Source organism: Delphinus delphis, chromosome 21 (assembly GCF_949987515.2).
Source record: "Delphinus delphis chromosome 21, mDelDel1.2, whole genome shotgun sequence".
NCBI classification, from domain to species: Eukaryota; Metazoa; Chordata; class Mammalia; order Artiodactyla; family Delphinidae; genus Delphinus; species Delphinus delphis.
The window spans coordinates 22,607,467-22,631,679 of record NC_082703.1 but is presented as its reverse complement, the minus strand read 5'-3'; the positions used below and the strand labels follow the sequence as shown (position 1 = coordinate 22,631,679).

General features: G+C 38.0%; 1 protein-coding gene across 2 annotated transcripts in view; it reads left to right on the top strand.

The window, feature by feature from the left end:
• The first annotated feature begins 314 nt into the window (after window positions 1–314).
• Window positions 315–24,213, top strand: part of PRIMPOL (primase and DNA directed polymerase) — a 34,705-nt gene continuing 10,806 nt past the window's right edge. For both annotated transcript variants that reach the window (XM_060001303.2, XM_060001302.2), the window contains exons 1-6: window positions 315–779; window positions 2,690–2,787; window positions 3,678–3,807; window positions 9,880–10,027; window positions 14,345–14,632; window positions 22,863–23,025. In XM_060001303.2, the coding sequence (XP_059857286.1) occupies window positions 600–779; window positions 2,690–2,787; window positions 3,678–3,807; window positions 9,880–10,027; window positions 14,345–14,632; window positions 22,863–23,025 (1,007 nt within the window). In that variant the 5' untranslated portion in view covers window positions 315–599. The remainder of the gene's footprint in view (window positions 780–2,689; window positions 2,788–3,677; window positions 3,808–9,879; window positions 10,028–14,344; window positions 14,633–22,862; window positions 23,026–24,213) is intronic.

Sequence of the window (24,213 nt, the reverse complement as noted above, 5' to 3'; positions counted from 1 at the left end):
CCTCCCAACTAATAGTTGTTTGAGTAGAAAAGAAGAGCAGTGGGCAGGAAAAAGAGGAAAAGGGAGCTAAGAACTAGACAGTGGTGCCTAGAAATGAATTCTACACTAAGAAATAATAGCACTGGAATGATGCCCACCATCTGGGTGAGGTACATGGCACTTGATGCAACAAAATGATATAATAAAAACCATAGTGATGCAAAAAACTCTTATATTTACATGAGGCATTGGAATTTGCAAAACATTTTCATGTCTTATGACATGTATCCTCAAGATAACTACATTAAAATGTTGATTCCCATTTTGCAGCTGATTACAATTTAGGGAGCTTCATTAACCTGTTCAAAACTGTAGCACTATTAGATGGAAGAGCCAGGATCTAAAGATTTCTGATAACCAGCCCTGTCCTTGTTTCACAACAAAACTTCATGCAAAACATAAACTATAAAGCAAAGCAATAAGCAGAAATGAGCTTTGAAGTTTTACCAAACAAAGTATATTTTAAACAAAGAAACTGGCATTCATGTTTGTTTGTTTTAGTAGTAATTCACAGAGATCCTACCTGGGATAGGATTTAGTCTCCCCATACTTCTGAACCAATGAAGAGAAAATGGGAAGCAAGGCTGAAGCAAATTGAAGAACGAGCATCCCATTATGAGAGGGAACCATTGTCCTTGGTATACAGACCAAGATTGTCTAAGCCAGAAGAACCACCATCCATTTGGAAACTATTTCATCGGCAAACTGAAGCTTTTAATTTTGTTAAAAGTTGTAAAGAGGTAATTTTTCTCATCTTTTTTTTAGGGCTACTATACCTTAAGATTTCCAAAAAAAATCTGTTGTTTGTCTTCATTTCAGTCCACGTATTTTACCAGAAGAATTTAATTGTGATCTTTTTGTACTGTTTAGGAAAGATATCCATGAATCATTAACCATTTACTTTACATTAATAATGAAAAAAATGACATATCTAGTGCCAAATAGTTTAAAAAATTTGTAATGACATAGAAATGAAGCTATGCTTAGAGGAGAAGTGACTGTATTCATGGACTGAAAAATAATAGAATGAGTGTAAAAGTTAAACTAAAATAATACCCACAGAAATATCAGGAAATGAGTAAGTAGAGTGTGAGATTTTTTTTTTTGGTCTGCGTTGGGTCTTTGTTGCTGCGCGCGGGCTTTCTCTAGTTGTGGTGAGCGGGGGCTCCTCTTCATTGTGGAGCACAGGCTCTAGGCGTGCGGGCTTCAGTAGTTGTGGCTTTCGGGCTCTAGAGCACAGGCTCAGTAGTTGTGGTGCACGGGCTTAGTTGCTCCGCGGCATGTGGGATCTTCCCGGACCAGGGCTTGAACCAGTGTCCCCTGCGTTGGCAGGCAGATTCCTAACCACTGCGCCACCAGGGAAGCCCGGAGTGTGAGATTTTAAGGATGAAATTAGGGATTGGAAATTTGAATTTAAACAATCGCAAATGAAAATGTCTCAAATGTCATTTGAGTTAATAAGCCCTAAAACTTAAATCATAGTACCAAAGCACACATGTTTTTATCTTTCTACTGTCCCTTTTGTGCTTTGGAGTAGTAGAGTGGATTTATCATAATTTCCAACACATCAGGAAAGTGGGAGGAAGAAGTGCTTGCTACATTCTAGCCTCACAAAGGGAATGGTTCTCAAAAATAAACAAGCAGGTGTGTATTGCACATCTTTTTTTGTTGGGCACTGTGGGGAATATAGAGAAATATAACGAAAAGATGCATCTATCCAACATAAATCCAGCATAAATATATTGTGATTCTGAAAATTGATTATATATAAAAACTCAAAATGCTATAAGTTTTTAGGGAGGAGGACCTTCTTTCCCTGGTAAACAGAAGCTCACTCATATCTCATCAGAATAGTTTAGGAAATAGAAGAAAAGCCTTTTGTGTGCATTTTGTGTAACCCTAATTCAGGTATCAGAAATGAAAATACAGATTCGCTTAATCTTGACTTTAAAAAAATATAGCTGTATGATTGCTGGATTTACCAATCATCAGTTTATAAAATTTATCTTGAGAAGATTTTTAATAGGATCGGATAACTTAGTCTTTTTATGATTTCTCTCATGAAAATGGAAGTTTAGTTCCTTTATAGGTTCAACAGCTACCTTTAGCTAAGTGGAAACAAAAGAACTTGTGTATTCCTTTTCTATGAGAAACAATAATTTATAGTTATTTGTTCTGCATTTTAAAACTTTCCTTAAGCTTTTAATATTTATATACAAATATATTTTTAAAAATGGTTCTCATGTATTTTTATATACTCTAGGAAATTTATTAACTTTAGTCCAAATTATTTACAATAATGTTCAGGTAGTTTTAAAAAAATAAGTTCTTTTTCATAAACTGGCAGATAAAACTATAATAGGAAGTAAAACGAGTGACTGAAAAATGATTTTTCTTTCTTTGTTTTAGTCTGGATGTTCTAATTGTTTCTGCCTTGAACATTTATTACCTGAGTGACTAAATATAAATAAATACAAATAACTAGATTTTGATTGGCATAGATTTAGTGATTAATTTTCTTGTTTTCAATAATACAAATGTTCCAGTTTTTGAAAATTTGAATAAAATCTTTATGAACATTTAATAGCTACAGTTGATTTTAAATTTGCATTTTACTAATTTTTTGAATATTATTTTTGGTTTTGTAAAGGACGTTCATGTATTTGCTTTGGAATACAAAGTGGGCGATGGACAACGTATTTACCTCGTAACAACGTATGCTCAACTTTGGTTTTACTATAAATCCCGGTAAGTAGCTTTTAAAGCACAACACATTAAATTACATTTCCTTCATCTGGAAATGCTTGTGAAATTAAATCAGGCTGCCTTGGCTTTCATAGTTCTCAGTCACGCAGTTAGTTACTACTTTACTATTAGAATTGAATTCTGGAGTTTCCTTGTGATAGAAACACTGAATTATCTCACCAGGTGCTAGGAGAGAGAAATTGTGTGTGTTTTGAATTCCTGTACCACGTGATGACACAATTCCCACCATCACTTTTCCTTGTTCAAATTACTGTAAACCTTTTATTTGTATATGATGGCACTAAGCAGTTTATCATTTACTAATCAAGTCAGCATTTCTTCTTAATAACCCATCTTAAAGTCATACCTCTTGATACCAGTGAGAATGAAACTGCACATGTGAGCACTGAAAGCTCATTGAAGTCAGGTGATTCAGAGTGTATGTAACCAGTTTTTAAAACATTCCTAATGAAAATATGGAACTTAAAAATTCTCATGAAAAAATTCATGGAATCCCAAGAATATGTGATTGTGGGATCACAGTTTGAGAAAGTTCTTAAACAAAATTTGCTTCATGGTGATACCAAAAACAAATGTAGAAGTGTTACCTGATATCAAAATTATCTGTGAATAAATAGCAGTATGAAGTTGGCTATATTTTCCAGTTAAATAATGTTACAGAAAATGATTGTTAGATCTTGTTTGATGGAAACTCTTGATACTGTGTTCTGTAAACCTGTGGTAAGCAGTTGTTCACTTTATCTTGTCTTCATTATGTCATAGTTATCTGTCATTACATCACAGTTAATATACTATCTTGAGATACAAGAGCAACTTCTGTGATTTAAAAGGTATGAGATATAAACCTAACAATCTTGAATTATTCAATTCAGAAGAAATCTCTTACACTGCTATGAAGTCATTCCTGAAAATGCTGTGTGCAAGCTTTATTTTGATTTGGAATTTAACAGACTTGCCAATCCAGGAGCTGATGGGAAAAAGATGGTTGCATTACTCATTGAGGTAAATTACAGACTCAGGTTTTTCTCCTTATATCTACCTGTATGTCTTTTCATTCACTCATTCAGTCATTAAATGAATCCAACCTATGTAATATATAGGTTCTGTGTTTCTCCTCATTTTTCTTGTTACTCTTCCTTTTGACTTCGTTTCTTAATGCCACTTCTCTGAGTAAACTTCTGGAAAGGAGGAAGGTTCAGTTTATGTCCATATATTTTGTAATATTGCTGTATCAAAAAAAACTGAGAGGACTTCCTGGTGGCGAAGTGGTTAAGAATCCGCCTGCTAATGCAGGGGACATGGGTTCAATCCCTGGTCCGGGAAGATCCCACATGCCGTGGAGCAACTAAGCCTGTGCGCCACAGCTACTGAGCCTGCGCATTAGAGCCCATGCGCTGCAAATACTGAAGCCCGTGTGCCTAGAGCCCGTGCTCCGCAAACAGAAGCCACTGCAATGAGAAGCCCGTGCACCGCAACAAAGAATAGCCCTGCTCGCCACAACTAGAGAAAGCCAGCGCACAGCAACGTAGACCCAATGCAGCCAAAAATAAATACATTAAAAAAACCCCAAAAAACTGAGAAAGGTGGCAGTTTGGGAATTTTCTGTTTCTTAATTATATATTCTTTTGCATTACAAATAGTGGACTCTGGTGAAGATTAGGTGAAGTAATTTTTACTGAAAAATTGAGTACTAAGATAAACTTCAAGAAAATTTTGATAAAAATAGTTTCAGAAGTTTCGAGCTGGCAGAAATTTTGGAAACTCTTCTGTCTTACATTATCATAAATGAGGAGCTAAAGCCTAGAGAGACTTAATTCCAACTCCAGGTCCAACAACTAGTTACTGGCAAAACCTGGTCTAGAACTACAATTATCATTTCTCTTTGTTTTTCACAAAGAGAAAAAGTGTAGTTCTAGTATATATTTTTGATTTAGCAGTGTCAACCCATATTCCTTTTATTATTTAGTAATAAAAGGAATATGGGCTTGTGCAACTAAGCTCTATTAGGTTCGTTTATAAAATCTTTTAAGATTGTATTAGGGTGTACTAAAATTATATTGACTATTATTTGGACTCAAAGTAGGTATTAACATTAACTATTTTTTGTTTTAGATGTTAGCTGTAGATGACTCATTTTATAGTGTTAAAAATACATCCAAATTAGAATGTTTTTGATTAAAAATATCTGCTGATTTTGTCGGATCTCTACATGTTTTATTTTAAATTTATTTGAAAAATGTATGCAAATACTGGTTTTTAAAAAAATCATAATGTCAGCTTTCTCCTGACTTTGAAGCAAAAGAAGTATACATAAGTTCCCCCCAGCCCTCCCAAAAAACAACAGAAAAGTTATGTTTTTCTTAAGATAGCCATTGGACCCTTAAAAATAAATTTAAATGTTTTATTTCATTATAGTTGGTAAGTTGTATTTAATTTTTAACCTTAATTACGTTTTTAATAATCCATAGATATTGACTCTTTTCTAGTGTATGATACACTTCTACAGTCTAAGGTAGGATTTGTTAAGTGGGATCTGTGTGGCCACCAAGGAATTAAGGTTCAGAGATTTTCACTGGCACTTTAATATGGTGATACTGTTAAAAAAAGAAGTATTAGTACTTCATTGTATTAGAAACTAGAAACTTATCCCTAATGGAATCAACACTAGTGCAAATCCCATTTGTAACAAGAATAAACACTGGTACGGCAAAGATCATGTAGCTGTTTAAATTTTTTTCCTCCTAATTCTTTATACAATCTTATCCAAATTAGTCTTGAACAACTCATCTTTAACATCAACAAAAGTTGGAAAAAGTTGTAGAAATCTGAGTTTAAAATTACACAGCATTTTAATTTAACACACTCATGTTGGTAGAAAAGTTATTAGGATTATTTTACTTAATATAACCTTTACAAATGATTATATTGAAATTAATTTCATTTACTGGTTACTGTGTATGTAACAAGTGTATAATACAAAGAGTACTTTTCCTTTAGCGTCTCTGTGTGAGGAGGCATAGGTTAGCTGTTATCATAACAGATGGTTAATAAATAACTGGCTAATAATAACTAGTGATAATATGTAATGCCCTTTGATACTGACACTTTTTAACTGACAATTCCAGTAAGCCACTTCTGCCAGATGGAATGACTTCTGGTGCTAAAGCATTTTATAAAACTATGTTGACAGGTAACATTGCTCAAATAATCATATATTTTTAACTTCTGGATTTTACAACTTAAATATTTAAATAAATTAAAAACTTTTAAAAGTTGAGGTATAATTGATTTACGATAATATATTAGTTTCAGGTGTACAATAGTGATTCAAAATTTTTACAGACTATACTCCATTTATAGTTATTATAAAATATTGGCTATATTCTCTGTAACTTAAAATTTTATTTAAAATTTAACTTGGAAAAAAGAACTTAATGGGACTACAATTACTTTTATTATCTACAGTTATTACATTTATTCTGTATAGCTCCAAAGTACATAACTAGACTTTATTCATTTATCAAAATTTTTTCAGCCTCTTAGTGTCAGTGTGCCTAGGCATTAACAATACAATGGCTAGCCCAAAAAGACATGATTTCTGCCTTCACAGAATTTATCATGTAATGGAGGATAATAAGTTAGGATAGATTTAGCTGCCATAATAAAGACCTAAAATTAAAGGGGCATAAACAAGATAGAAAGTTATTTCTCTCATGAAACACCTGGATGTGACTCCATTGTATTAGGGGACTAGGCCTATTGCTTTGCTCTTCCTAAGATGCCATTATTTACATTGTCCAAGATGGCTCAGCATTGCTGTGTCTACATTTTAGACAGTAGAAAATGGGGAAGGGGTGAGCATGCCCCTTTCCTTTAAGATTATAATGTAGAAGTGGAATATTTTCCTTCTGCTCACATCCTGTTGGCCAGAACTTAATCACATGGCCACACCTTACTGCAAGGGAGTCTGGGGAACATGGTCTTTATTCTCGATGACCTCATATCTAGCTAATAATCAGGGTTCTATTTACAGAAGCAGGAGAGAACAGATCCTGAGGGATATTCTCTATGATATAGAGGAAACCTATCAAAATAATCACAAAAATTGCAGCTGTGTAAGTACTACAAGTAGAGGTAGAATATATATGGGGCAATTTGATGTAGATAAGGAAATTGAGGAAGACTTCTCTGAGAAAGAATTTACTGAAGAAGAGTAGGATCAGAGAGCATGATGGGAGGTGGTATGCTATAATACCAAAATAACATTAATAAACACAATTTACTGCATAACTATTCGGTATCTAAGTGTTTGGCAGTGTACAGACATTTTTGCTAATTCCAAGATAACCCTGTGTGGTGTTTCTTTTTTTTTTTTTTAAACATCTTTATTGGAGTATAATTGCTTTACAATGGTGTGTTAGTTTCTGCCTTATAACAGAGTGAATCAGTTATACATACACATATGTCCCCATGTTTCCCCTCTTGCATCTCCCTCCCTCCCACCCTCCCTATCCCACCCCTCTAGGTGGTCACAAAGCACCGAGCTGATCTCCCGGTGCTATGCGGCTGCTTCCCACTAGTTATCTGTTTTACATTTGGTAGTGTATATATGTCCATGCCACTCTCTCACTTCGTGCCAGCTTACCTGTCCCCCTCCCTGTATCCTCAAGTCCATTCTCTAGTACGTCTGCATCTTTATTCCCGTCTTGCCCCTAGGTTCTTCATGACCTTTTTTTTTTTTAATATTCCATATATATGTGTTAGCATACTGTATTTGTTTTTCTCTTTCTGACTTACTTCACTCTGTATGACAGACTCTAGGTCCATCTACCTCACTACAAATAATTTCATTTGTTTTTATGGCTGAGTAATATTTCATTGTATATATGTGCCACATCTTCTTTATCCATTCATCTGTCGATGGACACTTAGGTTGCTTCCATGTCCTGGCTATTGTAAATAGAGCTGCAGTGAACATTTTGGTACATGTGTCTTTGAATTATGGTTTTCTCAGGGTATATGCCCAGTAGTGGGATTGCTGGGTCGTATGGTAGTTCTATTTGTAGTTTTTTAAGGAACCTCCATACTGTTCTCCATAGTGGCTGTATCAATTTACATTCCCACCAACAGTGTAAGAGGGTTTCCTTTTCTCCACACCCTCTCCAGCATTTATTGTTTGTAGATTTTTTGATGATGGCCATTCTGACTCGTGTGAGATGATATCTCATTGTAGATTTGATTTGCATTTCTCTAATGATTAGTGATGTTGAGCATCCTTTCATGTGTTTGTTGGCCATCTGTATATCTTCTTTGCAGAAATGTCTATTTAGGTCTTCTGCCCGCTTTTGGATTGGGTTGTTTGTTTTTTTGATATTGAGCTGCTTGTAAATTTTGGAGATTAATCCTTTGTCAGTTGCTTCATTTGCAAATATTTTCTCCCATTCTGAGGGTTGTTTTTTCATCTTGTTTATGGTTTCCTTTGCTGTGCAAAAGCTTTTAAGTTTCATTAGGTCCCATTTGTTTATTTTTGTTTTTATCTCCATTTCTCTAGGAGGTGGGTCAAAAGGGATCTTGCTGTGATTTATGTCATAGAGTGTTCTGCCTATGTTTTCTTCTAAGAGTTCAATAGTGGCTGGCCTTACATTTAGGTCTTGAATCCATTTTGAGTTTATTTTTGTGTATGGTGTTAGGGAGTGTTCTAGTTTCATTCTTTTACATGTACCTGTGCAGTTTTCCCAGCACCACTTACTGAAGAGGCTGTCTTTTCTCCACTGTATATTCTTGCCTCCTTTATCAAAGATAAGGTGACCATATGTGTGTGGGTTTATCTCTGGGCTTTCTGTCCTGTTCCATTGATCTATATTTCTGTTTTTGTGCCAGTGCCATACCTGTGTGGTGTTTCTTAGTACCTTCGTTTTGCAAAAGAGAAGACTGAGGCTTCAGAAGTGACTTGTTCTGTGGCTGCACAGCTGATGCTTTTAAGCAGTTACGTGTGCCAGCATTGGGCCAACTCTTTACTCCCATTTTCTCTTTGCTCCCTACAACAACCTGAAATGTTAGGTTCTATTATTATCCCATTTTGCAGTTGAGGAATGTTAGGTTTGGACTTGACTAAAGCGACAGAGCTGGTAAGTGGCAAAGCCAGAACTCAAACCTTTCTGACTCCTAATCGTGTGCTCCTAACCCTGTGCTCGCTACCTTCCTATGATGCGTAACTGCTTTCATTAGTAGCATCACCTAGCCCTGGAGGCCACATTCTCGGACGTAGATTTGGGCTTAGTGTGCATGAGCAACTTTCTGAAAACTAAAACTAGAAACAATGGAATTGTGACTTTTTAACTCATAGATAATATTTAAAGAGATGCTTAGGACTTCCCTGGTGGCACAGTGGATAAAGACTCTGTTGCTCCCAATGCAGGGGGCCTGGATTCGATCCCTGGTCAGGGAACTAGATGCCACATGCATGCCGCAGCTAAGGAGCCCACCTGCCGCAACTAAGACCTGGTGCAACCAAACAACAAATAAATAAATACATAAATAAAATTTATAAAAAGAGGTGCTTAAAAAGAAATATTTTTATTTTGATTTTAGAGATTAATGTATAAGATAAATTGAATTCTGAGAGGCCTTTAACCCTGAGAGCCTATGCATTTTTTTTTTTTTTTTTTTTTTTTTTGGCGGTACACGGGCCTGTCAATGTTGTGGCCTCTCCCATTGCGGAGCACAGGCTCCGGACGTGCAGGCTCAGCGGCCATGGCTTACGGACCCAGCCGCTCCTTGGCATGTGGGATCTTCCCGGACCGGGGCACGAACCTGTGTCCCCTGCATCGGCAGGTGGACTCTCAACCACTGCGCCACCAGGGAAGCCCGAGCCTATGCATTTTTAACATAAACATGTATAATAATTTAAATATGTATATTTCAGTACATAAGTAATTCAGTAAAATTGTTATGTAATAATCTGATATCAAAATAAAAAACAGATTAGACTTGTACCAAGATATTTGAATTTTGCTCATGGAAAAATTTTGAAACAAAAAACACTAATTATTGATGTTTTACTTGTGTTTTCAGCATGTTTGTAGAGCACTTCAACAGTTTTACAGGGTTAGTTGTTCAGCTGAAGATGTTCTCAACTTGGATTCTAGCACCAATGAAAAATTTAGCCGCCATTTAATATTTCAACTCCATGATGTGGCATTTAAAGATAATATTCATGTTGGTAAGTGTACTGTTTTTTTTAAAAAGTCACAGTTATATTAAAAACGTAAGCTTCCCTTTGCTCTTAAAGTTTTTTATTTGTCAGGTTTTATGGTCATTAACCTGTCCTAAAAAAATGAATCATGATTTTTCATGTTTTCAGGATTGGCCTTTAGTTCTAGATCTATCTTCCTATTCTAGATACATTTTAGACACATTAATGTACTCAGGATATCCTTGGCATTAGTGCCTCTTGCTGTAGATACTGGGATGGCCATGTATGCCCTGGTCCTGGTTTCTGTTCCAACAGGAGTCCTTTCAGAAGTTTTCTGGGTAATGCAGGAGAGGCCTAATTCAAGTCTTATCTGTGATGCTGACTCAGATCTGGATTTCTGACCTTTGCTTTAGCCTTGCCTTAGCTTTTAGTACATGAGAACTGGGCTTGGGTTCCAGGCCACACTAACGAAGCCTTATTTATTGTTCCAGGCCAAATCTTAGGGTTGGAGAAAAGTGTAGATGTGTAAGCCTGAAAGTGTAACCAGAGGATTAATTCCAGGACTGGACATTTAGAGATATAGGCCCAGGTATAAAATGAAGTCAGTCCAAAGGAGAACAGATAGGCAGAAAGGGAACACTGAAAACCAAGGTCTGAATAAAAGCAAAAATCCTGAGTGTGTATCAGAGCAGGGGTAGGGCAAGCAGATGATTGACTGAAGTTCAGGTAACAGGTAATCCATTTCAGAACAAGTGTCTGACAGTTTCCAGAGTACCAAAGGCAAAAGGCATGAACATAGTCACTAAAAGACTGGCATAAAAGTCAACGTCTAATTGCTAGATTAGGGTAACACTAGGTCACAGTGGCCTAGTGTGCTGTATACCTAGGACTCCTTATTATCTCCCCATTTTCTGTTAGCTTAGTTGGACATTTCTTCTCTGTCTCTTTCTTTCATCCCTTGGATATTAGTAATTGTTGAATCTGTCCTTGTCCCTTTGTTCACTCCATCTGTAACCTTAATGATCATCCACCGTCATGGCTTCAGTTCCCATCTGTGTGTTGATGACTCAAGTCTTTATGTGCAGCCAAGACAGTTCTCCCATTAAACATCCCCACACAGACACTTGAAACTCAGTGTGTCCTAGACCAGTCTCCTCATCTTTTCTCCCAAACTTGCTCCTTCTCCTGTGAGGTGTATATCCGAGTGGTACGACCATTCACCCAGTTACCCAAGTGGAAATGCTGTGTCTTGCTTACTCCTTTAGTCAGCTAGCTAGAGTGATCTGATCATACTACTGTGTGCCTCAAACCCTTCCAGGATTATTCCTTGCCTTCAGGGAAAAGTCCAGGTGTCTTAGTTTGCATGATGAGGCCCGTTGTGCACTGGCCTCATCTCTCACCACTTGGCACTTCTAACTGTCCTTCACTTAGCTCCCACGGGGGCCACATTTTCTCTAGTCCTTAGGCCTCTGCACTTTTTGACGCTGCTGTCTGACCAGTTCACCTGGTCTGTTAAGACTCAGTGTAGGTATTGTCATCTGAGAAGCCTTTTCTGTCACATCCCAAAACCCTAAGACTTAGGTTCATGTTCCCTCTGGGCTGCAGAGCGTGCCCAGTGCCTATCATGCCAAAGGGTTCACCACTTCCTGGGGTAATTTCTTGTTTTGTCTTCTCTAGTCTACTTAATGTTTCTTTAGGGCATGGATTGTTTCTTATTCACTATTGTATTTCCAGAGCTTATCAGACAGTAATGTCTTTATCAGTAATAATAATATAACAGTAGCAGCAGCAGCAGCAGCTACCATAAATACAAGAAGTCATTTAATATTTGCTGAATGAATGACTGAATGTTAGGTGGCTCTGCTGTCTGGTGCGGGGGTAGAGTCCTAAGCAGGTATTTCTTTGATTCCTATTTACTCCTTGTGGTCTGCTCTGGCTCCTAGCCACGAGGCTAAGCACGGAGATTTGCTGCTAGGCGGAAGAGGAGAGTGGAAATTTGACCAGTAATGAGCAGTGTCTCCTACTGATGTTGAAGCTGGGCTTTAAATCAGATTCCATCAGGCAAAGATAAGAAAGGCTTTACTGTCAGAACAGCGTAAGCAAAAGTGTAGAGGTAAGAGTTCGTGACTAATTTGGGGAGCAGCTAGTGTGGCTGGAGTGGGAGACATGGTCAGACCTGGTAAACGGGATGCCATCTGCGGCTTCGGTCCTCCAGAATTACGAACTGTCAGAACCAGAGATGCAGAGGTTATGAAATAGTCCAGATTCACCACTTTGGTTCCCCTCCCTCAATGTATCTCTTGGTGACATTTCCACTTCCTTTTGTCAACCTTTCAGAAAGAGGAATTAGGAACTGTAAGAGCATAGAATGTTAGCAAGATGTACAAATTTGATCTCCTTGAAATACTTTCCTACCAGCCTGCCATAGAACCTGAAATTTCTGTGATCGATACGTTCTTTTGAGTTATTCCCAGCCAATAAAATTGTCCCTGTATTAATGATGAGGTGAGGGTGATACTATTGGGAAGGGCAGCAGAAAGCAGAGTAGTTCGCTGGAGCCGGTGTTAGTATTAAGGTGGTTACACCGTCCATTGTCCTAGCCCGGCCTCCTAAGCACAGTCTTGGCAACTGGTTCTGCAGCCACGCCTTCTTGGTGTCAAGTAGGTGTAATTTTACATTTCCAGGAAAATTTACTTTATCAATTTATGTTTGGACTGCTTTATTGTCCTTTGATGTATCATGATTTCTTTTTACTCAGTGTTTACCTTATTTCCCTCATTCCAGAGATAATCATGTCTGTGTATGATTGCAAGGATCAAATTCTTTTGCTTTCATTTTGATTTTTAGTTTTAGAAGATAGTGGATTTGTTTCTTTGAGGAGGGAAGTAATTAAGTCTAATTTGGAGAAAGAATTTTGAACTTAGAGCATGTGTATCTTATGATTTAAGGGTTCAATCTGTCTGGTAAATAAAGTGACAAGCCCAGACTATACCAATTTTAAAGACTAAAGTTAAGTTTTTCTTACGGTAGTGTATTTCTCCAGTATTGTTATGCGTGAAGCAACTTAACCAGATGGTTATTTGATTTTATGATACAAATTATGAGAGTTGAAAGAAGCTCTGGATTGTCATACCATCTTTTCTATGTAAAGATAGCGCCACTCATATTTAGAGCTCTTAGAATAAATGTTGAAATACAATAGATGTATTTACTTGCTTTAGTTCTGGACTTTAGTTATTGGGCCACAACTTGCTCATGACCAGTTATCGGGAGAGGCAGGAGGAGCAAGAACCTTAAACTGATGGCTGTGAATGTCCAGGTTCTTGGGGTGCGTCATGCGAGTGAAGGAGAGAAGATATAAGTCCTGAGAAATTTGCTGACGTCCTGACATGGGGAGAGTGTGGCAGCACTGTTTACTTGTGTAAACCTTGCATTCTTTTTTTTTTTTTTTTTTTTAACATTAAACACACTGAAGCTTTAATAGAAGACGTTATTCAGTAATAAAGAAAATATTCAGCTGGTATCCAATTCAAAATCCTTTTAAATCCTAATCAAAGTTTTTTTTTTTTTTTTAACATCTTTATTGGGGTATAATTGCTTTACAATGGTGTGTTAGTTTCTGCTTTATAACAAAGTGAATCAGTTATACATATACATATGTTCCCATATCTCTTCCCTCTTGCGTCTCCCTCCCTCCCACCCTCCCTATCCCACCCCTCCAGTCGGAACCTTGCATTCTTTAATCATTGATTGTGATTGTAAATTCTACTCAATTTGTATTCATTAAAATGGTGCTTTTTTGGTGACAGAGCATTTGGCCCAGGCCCATACTAGCAACATTGACAAATTGTCTCACATTAACCTTCCCTTCTAAGATGATTTGTTTACAAGTTACACCAAACTCCCCTGTCAAAGGGAATTTAAAAAGTAAATGATTACACAAGAGGAAGGAAGTATAGGAGAGGTGCGTTACAGTTTATAATAACAACTCAGTTGTTTTTTTTTGTTTGTTTGTTTTTGCATTACGCGGGCCTCTCACTGTTGTGGCCTCTCCTGTTGCGGAGCACAGGCTCCAGACCCGCAGGCTCAGGGGCCATGGCTCCCGGGCCCAGCCGCTCCGCAGCACGTGGGATCTTCCTGGATCGGGGCACGAACCTGTGTCCCCTGCATCGGCAGGTGGACTCTCAACCACTGCGCCACCATGGAAGACCAACAACTCAGTTTTAAAACCAGAAATTGAAAGTAGAAGCCTTACTGTGTAAAATTGTCCTGTGTAGATTTGTGCCTAGATCTTGTTATAGTTTGCAGAAAAGAATTAGATTAACCTTTTTATTTTTCCTTTAGGTAATTTTGTGAGAAAAATGTTAGAGCCTGCTTTTCACTTAATTGCTAGTGAAGATGATGATATGACTCCAGAGACAATGGGCCATGAATTTTCCCATTTTTCTGAAACACCAGTTAAACAAGGAATTTCCTTTAGCAAAAAGTCCACAGATAAGGATATGGGAGAGAGCTGGACAACGAATTCAAAGAAACTGGAGAGGCTGGGGTCAGCTAAGCAAAGCAGTCCTGATCTTTCATTTTTAATTGTGAAGAATAACGTAGGAGAAAAGCATCTTTTTGTAGATCTAGGTAAGTAGAATTGACAGCTGTCTGTTGGACTTGTGTACTTCTGTGAGAGACCAGTCAGTGTCCACCTGTCACTTTGCTTAGGATTCTTACTACCACCACTGCTCCACAACGACTGGGGTCACTAGCAGAATGTGATCAGTGAGCTCAGGTGCAGGAAATCTAGTAGGTTTCTGTTAGGAGATCTTAAAGGGGTGCTGTGGGACCTAAGCAGCAGGCTGGCCTGAGCTCCAGAAGAGAATGGTTGTGGCTGGCTCCTGCTCTGAAATGTTCACAGGATTCATGACAGGGGACAGTTGGATAGCAGTCTCCAGTGCTGCTGACAGGTTTAATTAGATGAAATAAATTGTAAAAATAGGTACAATGTAAAAATGGAGCTATTAGGTGGCAAAGTAAGCCTGGCGTTTTCTGCACTGAAGAGCTTTGCAGGGTTATTTCATCAACTTGCTCCTATGATAAAACTGGTGGCTTCTTCAGCTGTGCTCTCTTCTGCCCTGCTTGCTTCTGGTCTCTGAATCTGAGGACGTATGAAGCACTGTCACAGGACCTCAGCCTGTTTAGGTAACACACAGGCCAATCAGGACCCCTAATTCAGCTGAGCTCCAATTTGGTGAACTAAACCTCATTTTTATGTTGAGTTCTAGCTTGTGATTTGAAAAACCATAAGAGCAGCATTTTTGCCATTGATAGTTAGAGCAACTCAGAGAGTTTCAGTGTCTACAAGTTGAAGAAAAGGAGATTTAAGCTATAATCAAGATTACCAGGCCAATCAGGCTGAGAATAGGAAGTGTTCCTGCTGTATTGCATATCTTTCTAGCACCCCTGACAACCAAGTATAAGAATTTGGAAATAAAACAGGCATTCCTTGTTTTATGACACTTCACAGATACTGTGTTTTTTACAAATTAAAGGTTTGTGACAGCCCTGAGTCAACCACTGATATCGCAGTTTTTCCAACAGCATTTACTCACTTTGTGTCTCTGTTTCATATTTGGTATTTCTTGCAATATTTTATACTTTTTCATTATTATTTGTTTTGATGATCTATGATTAGTGATCTTTGATGTTACTACAATGACTCGCTGAAGCCTCAGATGGTGGTTAGCACTTTTTTAGTTACAAAGTATTTCTTAAGGTATGTATATTTTTAAAGACTGCTATTATACCCTTAATAGACTATAATGTAATATAAACATAACTTTTATAAGCACTGGGAAGCGAAAAAATTCGTGTGACTTTATTCTGATATTTGCTTTTATTGTGGCTTTCTGGAACTGAACCCACAGTAGCTCTGAAGTATGCCTGTAGCTTTCAGTGTACAGGTCTTTCACCTCTTTGGTTAAATTTATTCCTAGATACTTTATTCTTTTTGATGCAATTGTAACTGGGATTGTTTTCTTATTTTCTCTTTCGATAGTTTGTTATTAGTGTATAGAAACACCACAGATTTCTGTATATTGATTTTGTATCCTGCAGCTTTACTGAATTCATTTATTCAAACATTTTTTTGGTAGAGTCTTTAGGGTTTTCTACATATAGATGATCCCTGACTTAATGATGGTTTGACCTACCACTTTTTTTTCCCCACTTAAAATTTTTTGACTTTACAGTGGTGTAAAAGTAATGTATTCAGTGGAAACCGTACTTCGAATTTTCGGTTTCGATGTCTTCCTGGTCTAGTGATATGTGCCCTCTTGTGATGCTGGGCAGTGACAGTTAGCTGCAGCTCACGGTCAGCCATGCAGTCAGGTGATAAGATCAGTCACAATCATTTTGTATCCAGACGACCATTCTGTTCTTTTTACTTTCAATATACTATTCAATAAATTACATGAGGTATTCAGTGCTTTATTACAGAATAGGCTTTGTGTTAGATGATTTTGCCCAACTGTAGGCTAATGTAAGTGTTCTGAGCACATTTAATGTAGGCTAGGCTAAGCTATGATATTCAGTAGGTTAGGTGTATTAAATGCGTTTTCAACTTATTTGTTGGGATGTAACCAGTTGTTAGTTGAGGCAGACCTGTATAATATCAAGTGTACAATATATCTGCAAACAATGATGGTTTTACTTCTTCCTTTACAATTTGGATGCTTTTTTCCTTTCTTTTCTTGCCCAAGTGCTGTGGCTAGGACTTCCAATACTACATTGAATAAAAATGGCGAGAGTGTGCGTCCTTGTCTTGTTCCTGATCTTAGAGGAAAAGCTTTCAGTTTTTCACTGCTGAGTATTTCTAATTGTGGACTTGTCATATGTGGCCTTTATGTTGGGTATGTTTCCTCTGTATCTGCTTTATTGAAAGTTTTTATCATAAGCGGATGTCGAATTTTGTCAAATGCTTTTTCTGCATCTGTTGAGATGATCATATGGTTTTTATCCTTCATTTGTTAATGTGTTGTTACCTCACATTGATTGATTTGTGGATGTTGGACTGTCCTTGCATCCCTGGAATAAATCCCACTTGATCATGGTGTATGATCCTTTTAATGTAGTGTTCAAGTTGGTTTGCTAATATGTTGTTGAGGATTTTTTGATCTATGTTCATCAGTGATATTGGCCTGTAGTTTTCTTTTCTTACGGTATCCTTGTCTAGTTTTGCTCTCGGGGAATTTTGGTCTTGTAACCAAAATTCTTGGACATGTTCCCTCTTCTGTTTTTTGTAAGAGTTTGAGAAGGATTGGTATTCTTTGAATCTTTGATAGAATTCACATTTGAAGCCATCTGATCCTAGACTTTGCTTTGTTGGGAGGTTTTTGTTAACTGATTCAGTGTCCTTACTAGTACTTGGTCCATTCAGATTTTCGATTTCTTCATGATTCAGTCTTGGCAGGTTGTATGCTTCTAGGAATTTATTCATTTACTCTAGGTTGTCCTATTTGTTGGCATATAATTATTCATGGTAGTCTCTTATGATCCTTTGTGTCAGTTGTAACGTCTCCTCTTTCATTTCTGATTTTATTTATATGAGTCCTCTCGTTTTCTTGGTGAATCTACCTAAGGTTTATCAATTTTGTTTATCTTTTCAAAGAACCAGCTCTTGGTTTCATCTTTTTGTTTTTTTTTTTTTTAGTCTCTATTTGTTTCTGCTCTGATCTTTTATTTCTTTCTGTCTACTAACTTTGGGCTTCATTTGGTTTTATTTTTGTAGTTCCTTGATGTATAATTTTAGATTGTTTATTTGAGATTTTTCTTGTTTCTTGAGGTAGACCTATATCACTGTTAACTTCCCTCTTAGAACTGCTTTTGTTGCATCCTGTACATTTTGGTATGTTGTGTTTCCATTTTCTTTTATCTCAGGTATTTTTTTATTTCTCCTTTAATTTTTGTTGACCCATTGTTTACTCATTAGCATGTTATTTAATCTCCACATACAAGTGAATTTTCCAGTTTTCTTCTTGTAATTAATTTTTAGTTTCACACCACTGTGGTCAGAAAAGATGCTTGATGTGATTTCAGTCTTCTTAAATTTGTTAAGACTTGCTGTGGCCTAACATATGATCTGTCCTGGAGACGGTTCCATGTGCATTTCAGAAGAATGTATATTCTGTTGCTTTTGAATGGAATGTTCTGTAAAGTCCATCTGATCTAATATGTCCTTTAAGGCTAATATTTCCTTACTGATTTTCTTTCTGGATGCTCTATCCATTGAAGTAAGTGGGGTATTAAATTTTTCTACTATTATTGTATTGCTGTCTATTTCTCCCTTTAGGTTTGTTAATATTTGCTTTATATATTTAGATGCTCCTATGTTGGGTGTATATAAGTATTTACAAATGTCCTTTTCTTGTATTGATCCCTTAATCAGTTATCATTATGTAATGCTCTTCTTTGTCTCTTATTACAGTCTTTGTTTTAAGTCTGTTTTGTCTGATACAAGTATAGCTATTCCAGCTTTCTTTTTGCTTCTCTTTGTTTGGAATATCTTTTTTTACCCCTTCACTTTCAGCCTGTGTGTATCCTTATGTCTGAAGTGCATCTCTTGTAGGCAGCATATAGATAGGTCTTGTTTTGCTTTTTTGTTTGTTTTTGTTTTTTAAAGGAAAGCCAACGTTGGGCGAAGATGTGGAATCTCTTTTTTTTTTTTTAATTTATTTTTATTTTTGGTTGTGTTGGGTCTTCGTTTCTGTGCGAGGGCTTTCTCTAGTTGCGGCAGGCGGGGGCCACTCTTCATCACGGTGCACGGGCCTCTCACTATCACGGCCTCTCGTTGCGGAGCACAGGCTCCAGACGCACAGGCTCAGTAGTTATGGCTCATGGGCTTGGTTGCTCCGCGGCATGTGGGATCTTCCCAGACCAGGGCTCGAACCCGTGTCCCCTGCATTGGCAGGCAGATTCTCAACCACTGTGCCACCAGGGAAGCCCGGTCTTGTTTTTTTATTCATTTAGCCACTCTGTATCTTTTGATTGGAGAATTTAGTCCATTTACACTTAATTATTGATAGGTATGTACTTATTGCCATATTGTTAATAGTTTTCTGCTGTTTTGTAGTTCCTCTGTTCCCTTCTACTTTTCTTGCTCTCTCCCTTTGTGGTTTGATGACTTTTCTAGTGGTATACTTAGTTTCCTTTTGTCATTTTTTGTATTATCTACTATAGGTTTTTACTTTTTGGTTACCATGAGGCTTGCATATAACTTATAACAGTTTATTTTAAGTTGATAACAATCATTTAATTTTTTTGGCTGCATTGGGTCTTCGTTGCTGCGCGCGGGCTTCCTCTAGTTGCGGTGAGTGGGGGCTACTCTTTGTTGTGGTGCATGGGCTTCTCATTGCGGTGGCTTCTCTTGTTGTGGAGCATGGGCTCTAGGCGTGTGGGCTTCAGTAGCTGTGGCATGTGGGCTCAGTAGTTGTGGCTGATAGGCTCTAGAGTGCAGGCTCAGTAGTTGTGACGCATGGGCTTAGTTGCTCTGTGGCATGTGGGATCTTCCCAGACCAGGGCTTGAACCCATGTCCCTGCATTGGCAGGGGGATTCTTAACCACTGTGCCACCAGGGAAGTCCCTAGTTTTATAAGTCTTAATCCACTACCTTTACTATATATTTACCTTTACCAGTGAGATTTATACTTTCTTTCTTTAAAAAAAAAAGACTTATTTATTTATTTATTTTTGGCATGTCAGGTCTTAGTTATGGCATGCAGGATCTTTGTTGAGGCATGTGGTATCTTTGATTGTGGTGTGCGGGCTTCTCTCTAGTTGTGGTGTGTGGGTTTTCTCTCTCTAGTTGTGGCGTGCAGGCTCCAGGGCACGTGGGCTCTGTAGTTCTGGTGCTCGGGTTCCAGAGCGTGTAGGCTCTATAGTTTGCAGTACGCAGGCTCTCTGTTTGAGGTGCGTGAGCTCAGAAGTTGTGGCGCACGTGGGCTTAGTTGCCCTGCGGCACGTGGGTCTTAGTTCCCTGACCAGAGAACCTGCATCCCCGGCATTGGAAGGTGAATTCTTTACCACTGGACTACCAGGGAAGTCCCCATATGTTTTCTTGTTACTAATTAACACCCCTTTTATTTTTTCAGTTTAAGGAAGTCCCTTTAATATTTTTACAAGGCTGGTTTAGTGGTGTGGTGGTGAACTCCTTTAGCCTTTATTTATCTGGGAAACTTTCTCTCTCCTTCAATTATAAATGATAACTTCAGGTAGAGTATTCTTGGTTGGAAATTTTTTTTTATGTCAGCCAGATTGAATATATCATACCACTCCCTTCTGGAGTAATAGTCTTATGGGGGTTCCCTTGTATGTAACAAGTTTTTTCTCTTGCTACTTTAAGATTCTCTCCCTTTAACTTTTGGCATTTTAATTACAATGTGTCTTGGTATGGGTCTCTTTGGATTGATCTTATTTGGAACTCTCTGGGCTTCCTGTATCTGTATGTCCGTTTCCTTCCCCAGGTTAGGGGTGTTTTCAGCCATTATTTCTTCAAATAAGTCTTCTGTTCCTTTCTGTCTCTGTCTCTTTTTTTTCCTCTAGGACTCCTTTAATGTGAATGTTAGTCTGCTTGATGTTGTCCCATAAATCCCTTAAGCAGTCTTCACTTTTTTTTCCATTCTTTTCTTTTTTTGCTGCTCTGATTGGATGAGTTCCTCTGCCCTGTGTTCGAGTTCACTGATCCTCTCTTTTCCTTCATCTAGTCTGCCATAGAACCCCTCTAGTGTATTTTTCAGTTCACTTATGGTATTCTTCAGTTCTTTGATTTATGTTTGGTACTTTCTTATATTTTCTCTTTGTTGAAGTTCTCATCGTGTTCCTCCATTCTTTCCTGAGTTCAGCAAGCATCTTTATGACCATTATTTTGAACTCTTTATCAGGTGAGTTACTTTTCTCTGTTTCATTAAGATTTTTTCCCCTGAGGTTTTATCTTGTTCTTTCATTTGGAATATATTCCTCTGTTTCTTCATTTTGCTTGACTCTCTGTGTTGGTTTCTACCCATTAGATGCAACAGCCACTTCTCCCAGTCTTGAAGGGTTGGCCTTGTGTAGAAGATGAACTTTATTATTCAGTCGTGTCTTAGCTCATGTTGTCACAAACCTCTGTGCTTGTCCAAGCAGCCTATTTATATATATATATATATATATATATATATATATATATACACTTTTTTTTTTTTTGTGGTATGCGGACCTCTCACTGTTGTGGCCTCTCCCATTGTGAAGCACAGGCTCCAGACGCACAGGCCCAGTGGCCATGGCTCATGGGCCTAGCCGCTCCACGGCATGTGGGATCTTCCTGGACTGGGGCATGAACCCATGTCCCCTGCATCGGCAGGTGGACTGTCAACCACTGCGCCACCAGGGAAGCCCCCTATTATATTTTTAATAGCTCCTAGTAACTGAGTGTGTGCCAAGAGCAGTCAGTGCCCCAAAGGGGAGGATCTCAGTCAGCACCTAGATTCAAGCTGATTGGAAGCCAGACCTTCAGGCAGCAGCTTTTAAAAAAATGCAAATATATACACTCCTGTGGGACCACAAGCCTAAGCCCTGCTAGTCACCAGAGCCAGGCAGTCTGGCTGGGCAGGAGTCACAAAATTTGGGGCTCCAGATGAGTGTATAAGCTCCTTTCTGAGAGATACTGGTGAGCTGTAGTGAGGTGGAGGGAGAGTGCCAAGATGGTGTCCACTGGCCTCCATTCCCTAAGAGCCCCTAAGCTCCAGGACAAGCAAATAGGCCTCTTTGTTAGAAAGACTGGGGGTGTGTTTAAGTCTGCTGTCTGTGCAGTATGCTGGGAGTGGTAGTCTACCAAGAGCTGTCTCTCTGATTGTTACAGCTCCATGGGACCCAGGATCACAAGCTTCCCTAACCTCTAGAGCCAGGAGATCAAGGGGTGTCTGGATGGTAGCCACAGAAAGTGTGTCACCAGCTGTGAAAACCAGGGCAGCAGATGTGTGTAGAAGCTCCCCTCTGGGAGCTACTGGCACTCTGGATCATGGCAGAGGGAGAGCACAAAGATGGTACCCACTGCTGGAGCAAGGCAGAGGGGTGGTATGAAGACGGCACCTGCTGATAAAGTAAAAAAGAAAGATGGCTCCCTCCAGCTTTAGCAAGGCAGAAGGAGAGCAGGAAGGAGGTACCCAGCAGCCTCTATCCTTAGAGAATATCCCAACAGGACTTGCCCCTCAGACCAGTGCTTTAAAATTAGTAAATGAGTCTCTTTCACATAACGAATGGGCGCTTTTCAATGGGCTGCTTCTGCACTTGACCCTGGGGCAGGTGAGTCTGCACGTGAGCCCTTTAAGAGCCGTTTTCAGTTTTCATGGCCCTGTGGGTCTCGTGGGTGTGAGCCAAGTTGGTCTTCAAATCCAGGTGTTTGGAGGGCTCATCTCTCAGGTGCTGGTCTTAAAAGTTGGGGTGCCTGATGTGGGGTATGAACCCTGTACGCCTTGGGGAGAAGTTCCGGGTTTGCGTTCCCTTCTGACTGTGTGCTGCCGTGCCTGGGGTGGGGTTTATGGTGAGAGTGCCTCTCAGCCTTTCCTATCTGCTTCCGTCTGAGTTCTCTGTCGTTTGTCTGATGTGAAGGGGCCATTCCGGTTTTCAGATTTTTTTCCACAGGAAATTGTTCTGTGTATAGCTGTAGATTCAGTGTGTCCCTGGGAGAAGGTGAGTTCAGGATCTTCCTACGTCACTATCTTGAACCACAACCAGGTGTTTTTTCTAATAATACTATACAGAATTAACTTAATATTTGCTGACTATAAAAACAAATCACTGAAAACATGCATTCATATTGTTTTATTAATTTTTGATATAGGAGTTTATACAAGAAATAGAAACTTTCGACTGTATAAATCATCAGAAATAGGAAAGTATGTGCCTTTGGAGGTTGCTGAAGATAACAAATTTTATCCTGTACAATCGGAGAATATTTCCAAAGAAAATCAATATTTCCTCTCTGCTTTGGTCAGCAATGTCAGGTATACAGGACCAGAATTAAATCATTGTGTGTTCATGAATATTTATTAAGCAGTGAATGGCACTGTATATTACTAAAATGTGAATTGTATAAATTTTTTATATCTTGAGTAAAAGAAAGTCATTTCTTAAAATTCTACGTTAACTGTTCTTTTTTGTCCAGTAAATAATAATAGTAAAAGTTATTTTTTAACCATTTTTCTCTTTATATCCTTTTATGATTATATTTGATATATTTTCCAGTTTTTAAAAGTGATTCTATAAAAATGAAAAATGACTTGTATTGCATTTGGAAATGTAATTACTGTTAACATTTAATTTTCTTTTTATATATGCACATACAGAAATATAATTTACATAGCTCCTTCATTTAAAACATATTTCTTGAGATCATTATTTATATTGTTTTGTCACCTGTTTTATCCACTCAACATTGTCATGAATATTTGTCAAGTTAATAATTACCAACAGTAAATTGTAAATAAAATTGTTGATGTGTATATAATTTTCCATTATACTGATATACTCTATTGTCAGTTCTGTTACTGAACATTTAAATTCCCATGTTTTGGTCATTTTTAAAAAGTGTGAAAGACATCTTTCAACAGAAATATATGCCTTTATTCCCCTTCACTCTGGGCTGGCAATTTTTGTTAGTGTAGGACATGTGGTTAAAGATCAGGCTGAATTGCCTCGCTGAATTAACTTGTTCTGATTCTTCTCCTTTTTGCCTTTCCTACATATAAGTTTAAAGAGAAATTCCATAGAGATAAATCTTAATAAAAATACTTAAAATACACTGCCATAAGGCAAGTTGTGTCCAAATGTTGATTTGATAGCAGTTACTCAGGAGGGTGGGAAGATACATTGTTTTTCTCTATATATTTATGGACTATTTGAGTTTTCATAACAAATCTTAGAAGTAACATCAAAGTCTTAGTTTCCTTACCTTTAAAATGGAAATAATATTAACATCTATTTCATGGAGTTGTGAGGATTAAACAAGAGCTGTATGTATGTACTTACAACAGTGCCTGGCACATGGTCTCTGCTCAATAAATGTTAATTATTCGTCATATCTGAGATTCTAGAGGTAGCATCGTCCTAAAAATTACATGATTCTTGCTCCCCACTGTTGCTGGCACCAGAATAAGGTCACATTCTGTCATGTATGGGAAAAGCAACACAGT